Here is a 9,207-nt window from a genome sequence, read left to right as displayed (position 1 = left end):
AAAATCTAAGAGCCACATGGCCATCACAAAATTAAATTAATTTCTACGTGATCAATCACCTTCTAATCTCATCTTGGGAAAATGCGTAAGTACTCTATTATGTTATGATTAAAATCTCAAAGATATATATTAACTAAATTAAGGTTTTATTATTCTCTTAAATTTATTTTTTAATAATTTTGTGTACCTTTTTAACTCACGTGATATTCAAATATCTTTCATGCGCTTCATGAATTGCGTGAACTAATAATGTGCTACATAAGACAAAAAATATATAAAATTAAAATAAATAAAAAAATTCAGGGGAATAAAACCTTAGAACTAAAGTCTGTCTCTGAGATTTCGGAGTCATAATCTAAAAAGTAATTGCGTATTCTCCCTAAAAATTAATTATGTGCTGCTCAATTTGAATATTTATTGCACAAAGCTACCCCTTCAATGTCTTCATACTTGTCCCACTAAATTATTGGTTCTAAAATATTTAAAAATATTATTGACTTGATATGATGTCATTTTTTTGGGATCAAAATCATATAATATTTTTTTCTAAAATATATTATGTCCTTAAAATTATTATTTTATTTATTTTTACATGAAAAATATTATCAAATATAAAATATAAGTACGAAAGAACTAGTTGATCGAATGATATATTTGTAAACCTTCCGTTCATATTTTTCATGTAGTAATTAATTATCTTTAGGACGGCTTTAGAAAGGATATAGGTATTTAATTAAGGAAAAATACCAATTTTGGCCTAATTTCTTTGACTATACTCACTTTAATTTTTATCATCAAAAAATCATTACGAAAACAACCCAAATATATCAATATATCCTTTTGTCAAAATATTAGATTTGAGTGAACTCATAAGTGATAATAAATTATATCCTTCATTAGTTAAATATATACTCATACGATAAAGGTAATATTTGTCTTTTTTAAGAATCGTGCAAAATCTTAAATGATACATATATTTGCTCATATTGGCCCAACAAATCTTATGAATTGACTATCGCAACGTGACGATTATGTGAAAAGCCTCTTTCACTACAATAAAAGAGATATTAGTGATAGTATATAGATTACTTGCTATAAATATCTGTATTATATAATTTCACGCTAAATATAATTTAATAACACTTTTTACTGTTACCGTTAAATAACTACCACAAAATTCTTTATTTGTTACAGTATTGACTTTACGCCTTCAAACGATTTCTCGTCTTTATACTCCTCCTCGTTAGCTTGTCCTCTGTCATGTTCGTCACAATCGACTTAAAAATTAGTATAGAGCTGGACGGAAAAAAAGAAAAAGAAATAAGAAACAATTATTTTGTACTTTTTAATTAAAAAACAAGAAATAATCTATCTACTCAATATATATAGTCAAAATGTCCTACTTCCAACTACCACTAATTGTGAATAAATACATCATTCAGCCATTCATATATCTAAAATACAACTTTCTTTTGGAATTTTCCATTGAAAATTTATCTAAGAAAATGATTTATTTTTTTTTAGAAAAAAAAAATGAATAGAATTGAACATAGGGAGGAAATGCCAGTAATTTCAAGTCCTTCAAATCCACAAGAAATGGATCATCATCATATTGTGGCTTTAGAAGTTGAAGTTCCTCAAACTCTTCATCAAATTGGAACAGGTAATTTTTATCCGATATGATGTATAAGTTCGTAATTTTCAATCAACTTCGTTAAAATTTTTAATAGATTCGTATATATACCATGATTGACAGAAAATATAAGTCATGTCTTAATAAGTTTCTCTTTAAAAAAAGTTATTGAAATAATGACTTAATTATTCTTTCATTAGAATTCATCCGGTTGAAATACTCTCAAGTACTTCAGATTGATAATAACTAAAATTATTGAAAGGTTAAAACTAATTCGATTTATCTTTTTTACTTTTTAGCAACTAAAAATAAGGTTTTATTATTTTTTGATCTTCTTTTTTTTGTAATTTTTACATTTTTTGTCTTACGTGACACACTCTATGACTCCACGTAATTGAAACGCATGATAGATATTTGGATGGTCACGAAAACCAAAAAGGTGCACAAAATTACAAAAAAAAAAGGAAAGGGTAATATGATCTTAGTTTAATTGAGGTGTATTTCTGAAATTTCAGTCATAATTTAGGGGATACTTATACATTTTCTCTAATAAAGAAACAATTTACTAATTATAATTATTTTTTACTGAATATAGGTTTAATTCATAATGTTTCACTAATTTACTTCTTAAATATATTTTTATCGAATTTTATAAATTTATTAAAATAAATTATAATTTTTAACGACTACTTCTCTTTTGATTTAATAAATTAACAAGTAACCTATTTAAAATAATTAGTGTGAATAACGTGAACATGTTATAAATTAACAAGTAAGTTATTAAAATAATTATTTTAAATAACGTAAAAAAATAACATGGAACATCAAAATTATTCATTATTTTGAATCAAATTGCCTGGGAATTGGGATCTTAGAAGTCAACAATTTGATTATATATTCTTTTAATGATCTTTTCGTTGAAGTCTTACGTCAACTTTTTATGTAATAGTTATATTTTATAATTTATATTTTTAATAAACTTTTGAATCTTATTATCGCATTACTTAAATTATGTGATTTTAAATTAAAGACAAAAATTGCTTACAAATAAATTATTATTATCATTATTATTAATATCAAATGAGGATGCTTAGGAATTTATCAACTTTTGTTTGATTGATCGTAAAAATCAACGATTTAATTCTATTTAAATCTATAAAAATCTTTTTCAATATTATTATTCGATTATTTCTTTTTTATAATAATCATATTTTATAATATATTACTTATTATATAGAAATTTGCCAACTAATTTAGTCCAAATAGTAAATGTCAACAATTTGATAATACAAATCTATAAATATCTTTTCCATTGGAGTCTCCTCTTTTATGGACTTACTATATATTCACTCTTATTTTATTTTACGCAATTTCAATAGAAAAAATTGACATTTTATTTTACTTTTTATGAGCAAATTAAAGAGTGTCTTTCTTTTTTCCATATTATTTTTAGTATCAAATAATTATATTATATAGCAATAATTAACATATTATTAATAGAATTAATTTAATAAAATATATTTCAATTATTATATTTATAAGTCATGTGATAATTTGACAAAAAAGGTCAAATAATATGAAACAGAGAACGTACTATAGTTATGGTTTTCGAAATGTGGACAAATATGAATAGTTATAGAAAGACGGTCATGTTGACCTGCTGACCAAAATTGAACTCTTCATAAAAATTAAAACATACATCATAGTCAAAATCGTTATATTTTATCGTAAATATTATTAGTCGTTTTACTAAATTAAATTCATCGTATAAAATAATTGACTTTTTTTTAAAAAAAAAAAACTAAGACGACAATTATTATATGTAGGGGTGATGGTGATTTGATTTTGACTGATTTTTTTATTTGCATTAAATTAATTTAATTGATTTTCAATTATTACTTTTAAACAAAATCAAATCAAACATTAACTTACATCCATGAGTTTGGTTCTATAAGAAACATAATAGTGTTTCTCCTTGATATTTTTTTCCTAAAATAAAAATAGATTTTTTTTTCTAACTTATAATTTGTTATTAATCTTTATTGTTCTGGCTTTTAATTTTAATCAAGTGAATAGAATCGATAAAAATATATAAATAAAAAATAAAAATAAATCTCATAATTATTTTTTAAAATAAATAAGTTTGGATTTATGACTTTCGTTTAAGATACGTTTGGCTAAATTATTATTTAAAAAACTCAATTTCTTTAAGTTTTAACTTCAAAATCTATGGTTAAATGAGAACTTAAATCAAATTGTGACAATACGTTAACATTAGGAGTGAACATGATATGGTATATACCGAATTATCATATCAAATTGGAATTTTTATTATCATAGTTTTGGTATTATAGTATTTGATATGGTATATGATGTATATTTTTTATTTATTTGATATTCGATATAATATTTGGTATTTAGAAATAATACACCGAAGTATATAGTTACATATATATAATGTGAAAGTTTCACTATTCTATTTTGATAAATATGTACTTTGAATTTTAACTGATCATGATTAATAAAAAGAGTTATTTATACAGAATATATATTTCTACATGTGTAATATATCTTTGACATTTTTTTAATTATCGAAGTCATAATACTTTATTACGAGTATAGATATACTGGTTAAAGTTGAACAAACTGTGATTATTGATTTACCCTACCTTAGAATATTGAAAATTGAACTTCAATGTACCGAATCATACCGAATTAAATTGATACGATAATATTATAATGTTTTCAAAACCAAATGATGTGTGTGTTTTGAAAAAAAAAATGTAGATTCATGGTTTCAAGTGGGAATTGTTTTGAGCACTGGTATCAACAGTGCCTATGCACTAGGATATGCTGGCACAATCATGGTTCCTCTTGGCTGGACTGGTGGTGTTATTGGTCTTGTTTTATCAACACTCATTTCATTATATGCAAGTACTCTTATGGCCAAGATTCATGAATATGGTGGAAAAAGGCATATTAGATTCAGAGATCTTGCAGGATTTTTGTATGGTAAGTACGATCGCGTGACGGTATTTGATTGAATACGAAATTTCATGGTAGAACTCATGACAGACATAAAGTATCACTTTATCGATCAGTTTAAAAAAGAGTAACACCCTTTTTTTTTTGACAATCATATTTTTACGTGACATATTTAAAGTCATAAGATTAAAAAGACATTTTGGTACGTGTGACATAACTTTAATTTATGACCATAAGATTGATCTAAAGCCTTCTTTATTTTCTTGGATTTCGTGTCAAGTAAAATTGGATCATTTTTTTTTTATGAAACATAGGGAGTATGTTTTTGCGAGTTTCGTGTATTTGAACTATCAGTATTCATATTTTCTACCTAAACTATCGCCAACTATTATCAAGGCACACATCAACTATCTTTTGTTTCCTTTTCCTACTTAAACGATAGTGATAGTCAAGTAGTAAAAGGGAACAACTCATAATGCAGATGTGTTTTGATAAATAGTTCATACTAAATAGTTTTGGTAGGAAAAGTGTTTCACCTAATAGTTCATGTAGAAAACTCGTGAAAATGTGATATTTCACGTGTGTTTTTTGATCATCAACTCTTAATAAATAAAGGAGAACTATTGAATTTTTTTTTAATATAAAATAAGTTATAAATATTTGTGTGAACCGAATCAAAACCAAACATACATTTGATGTTTATAAGATTTTAATTCCTTTGACTTTGTTAATATTGCAGGCCGTACAGCTTATTCAATTGTGTGGGCATCGCAATATGCTAATCTTTTCTTGATAAATATTGGATTTATCATTTTAGGTGGACAGGCCTTAAAGGTATATGATACATTCCCCTACCTTCCGTCGGTGTTACTCGCACTCTTCAAAAATGTTACAACATCGAGACAGTACTTCACAAATGGACTACTTTCGATGAATCTGACATATGCAACCAATACAATAAAACAACTTTTAGTGGCAATAAATATTGACATTAATAAAGAGTGGTAAAGTCTTTACCGGCATTAGTTAAGTGTCATTAGAACCAATATCACTAAAAACTTTAGTGACATATACAAAGAGTATTAATTGCCGCTCTTAATTGCCGCTGATAGTCGTTTTTGATGTAGTGAACACATCACATTTTGAATAGTGTGAGCAACATAGCCTAGCATCCAAGATCATATCGTACGTTTTGTGTAGACCTCACGGATTAGTCCCTCGAGTTATGCCACATTGAGCCCAGAAGCGGGCGTACCATGTGAACTTATATTCGTCTTATTTGTCAACCTATACGTCTGTCAGTCGAAAGTGTCATATGCACCTCTTCTTATGAAACTTATACGTCTATAAGTTTGTCAGTCCTTCTCTTTGATTGACCCGTCCTTCGTAATGTTCCTCACACATCCAGAAAATGTTAATTCTGAAACAACTTTTTTCTTTTTTTTGTGTGTGTATAATTGGCAGGCTTTCTATCTTCTCTTTAAGGACGATCATCGGATGAAGCTAGCATATTTCATCGCAATTGCTGGATTAGCATGCGTGTTATTCGCCATTGCTGTTCCTACATTGTCATCGTTACGAGTTTGGCTGGCGATTTCATCTGCATTCAGTCTAATTTATCTCACTATAGTCTTTGTGTTGGCTCTTAGAGATGGTATGCATACAAAATGTAACAGTTAAATGTATTATCTTCGCGTTACGCGTAGATGTTGTTGCATTATATGTATATAACCAGAGTTTTTTGTTGTTGGTACATTGCAGGTATTAATTCTCCTCCTAGAGATTATAGTATTCCGGGATCGAAAATAAGCAGAGTTTTTACAACTGCTGGTGCAGCTGGAAGTCTTATTTTTGTATTCAACACAGGAATGATTCCAGAGATCCAGGTATTAATGTCTTCGTAAATGTTGTGTTTTTGCTTTCCTTGAGTCGAGTGTCTATCAGAAACAGTTTAGGTAGGAGTAAGGAGTAAGGTCTATGGACGATCTACCCTCTCGAGGCCCCACTTGCGTGGACGACTACACTGAGTATGTTGTTGTTGATGAACTCAGCTCTATTTAGACTATGACCTCTGCTTGAAGTATTTTACACGACGAATCATTTTCACGTGATGTTATAATTTGATTCTGACGAGTTTCGTTAAATCTTTCAGGCTACTGTGAGAGCACCTACTGTGGACAACATGTTGAAAGCCCTTTATTTTCAGTTTAGTATAGGATCTGTACCTGTTCATGTTGTTACTTATGTCGGATACTGGGCGTATGGATCCAGTTCAACGTCCTATTTGCTCAACAATGTCAGCGGTCCAGTTTGGGCTAAGGCACTCGCCAACATTACTGCATTCTTGCAAGCCATCATAGCTTTACATGTATTACTCCTTTCGCGTTGCTGATCTTATAGTATTGAGTTTTAACTTTTATACACTGACAGTATATGATCGCGCTGTCCTCATGTTGCATTGCCTTGTTTTTGTTCATTATAGATATTTGCAAGTCCAGCGTATGAGTACTTGGATACCAAATACGACATCAAAGGAAGTGCACTTGCTATTCGGAACCTGGCATTCAGAACTCTAGTCAGAGGAGGTTATCTCGCGCTTACTACTTTCCTATCTGCCCTATTACCTTTCTTGGGAGATTTCATGAGCCTTTCTGGTGCTATCAGCGCGATTCCACTCACGTTTATTCTTCCAAACCACATGTATATGATTGCCATGAAAAAGAATCTATCTTCACTACAGAAGAGTTGGCATTTGCTCAACATTATCTTTTTCAGCGCCTTAGCTGCTGCTGCATTAGTAGCTGCTTTCAGGCTTATAGCAGTGGACTCGAAAACCTACCATACGTTTGCTGATTTGTAACTTCCTGTGCCATAACATCGAGGGGAATGTCCCTCGTCTTATTCATTTAACGTTCAAGTTAATATCAATTTACTCAAGTCCCCGGCCTCAGAGAGGTATATGTATGTTTGTAAATTGGATGAAAAAATATATATCATCAAACCGATTCATATTGATCACTTGGATGAAATGTGGGAAGGAGATCATGTTCATCATTTCGTGTTGTAAACTTGAGGACCTTAACGCGTGTTTGATCAATGAACACATTTTCAATTTTCTTAAAACGACTCTCAAATTCACATGCCCTTCATTGATAACTTAGCCAAGTCAGACATTTTGTAAAGGACGTTCAAGGATATGAAAAGTGATATTTGACCTATACACGTTGAAGTCATTTTTCGATAAAGAGTGTTCAAACTAACCACCCTTAGGTATACATAGCTACGCCCTTGTACTCAGTCATAACCTACCACCCTTAGCTACGCCCTTGTACTCAGTCATAACCTATATCTTCATAATATATTGCTTGTGCCATTTTCCCACTACAATATGTTGTCAACATAATGGTGTTTAAGTAAATTGACTTCATCGAAAACAATATCTCTATCTCTCAAGGTAGGGATAAGGTTTACGTATACTCTACACTCCTCATACAGACTCAATTCGCGGGATTACACAGACCCCATGTGTTGCACCTAGAATCCTTTATACAAACTCAAAATAAGTTATCTCCTCATCTCAACATCTTCTTTTGCTTCTTGTAGTTCTGAAAAAAGATGTGATTCTAATGTAACCTGACAATAAATATTAGTGGATATGAATGCGTAAACCATCGTATACTTCGTCCGTTTCAATTTATGTGTTATAATTTTGACTCGATAAAGAATTTAAGAATAACAGAGAAATAAGGACAAATTGGTGTGACTTTGGTTTGATATTAACAAATTCAGTTTGATCGATAGCTGAAAGTAGATATCAAATATTAGTAAATTAAATTTCGATATGATAAATCAAACTTTAATTCGATACTTACATATGAAAGAAAAACTATTTGATAAGACATATTCATAATTTGTCCAATATTTGACATGCTAGCTTTTGGAGAAACAATGTATATAGGTTAGATATCAATTCTCGAGTTCTAACATTATTAATTTGTTGACATATGTCAATCAAGACATCAAATCACTCGTTAATGCTATCTATATATATGGTAAACAATTTATAGGTGGTGGATGTTCAATTTTTGATTTGATATTTTTAAAGTTTAATTTCAATAATTAGGTAATTAAAAGAAAATACAATTCAAACGGTTAAGATACATCACTATAATAAAAGCAACTTTTAGCAACAATAAATAGACACATCAATGAAGAGCGCTAAACTCTTTATCGACATCAGTTAAGTGTCATTAATTTCAATGTTGTTAAATGCTTTAGAAACATATATATAAAGAGTGTTAATTGTCGCTAAAAATACACATATAACGATAATTGAACTATTATCGTTAATTAATTGACGGGAAAATTGTATATAATAGCAAACTAATAACCTAAAATAAATGGAGTAGCTAGGGTTTGATTTAATTGTGCTCCATAGCAAACGTTTGCAAAAAATTGCCAGACGCCTCTCTCCCAGATATCTCGCTCGCCACTCTCCTCCAATCTCGCTCGCTTCCTCACTTTTTATACAAATACAAGTGTATGAAAATTGTTTCCAATTGTATAAAGCAGAGAAAATTATATAAATA

General features: G+C 29.2%; 1 protein-coding gene across 1 annotated transcript; it reads left to right on the top strand.

The window, feature by feature from the left end:
* The first annotated feature begins 1,417 nt into the window (after positions 1–1,417).
* LOC101253191 (proline transporter 2-like) lies at positions 1,418–7,633 on the top strand. Its single transcript, XM_004239878.5, has 7 exons — positions 1,418–1,663; positions 4,421–4,645; positions 5,358–5,452; positions 6,083–6,272; positions 6,380–6,504; positions 6,771–6,986; positions 7,101–7,633. Exons 1-7 carry the CDS (start codon positions 1,534–1,536, stop codon positions 7,476–7,478), a joined length of 1,359 nt encoding a protein of 452 aa, XP_004239926.2. The 5' UTR covers positions 1,418–1,533; the 3' UTR covers positions 7,479–7,633.
* The last annotated feature ends 1,574 nt before the right edge of the window (positions 7,634–9,207 follow it).

This window comes from Solanum lycopersicum, chromosome 5 (genome assembly GCF_036512215.1).
Source record: "Solanum lycopersicum chromosome 5, SLM_r2.1".
NCBI classification, from domain to species: domain Eukaryota; kingdom Viridiplantae; phylum Streptophyta; class Magnoliopsida; order Solanales; family Solanaceae; genus Solanum; species Solanum lycopersicum.
The sequence above is the reverse complement of the archived record's forward strand: the minus strand, read 5'-3'. Positions and strand labels throughout refer to the sequence as shown.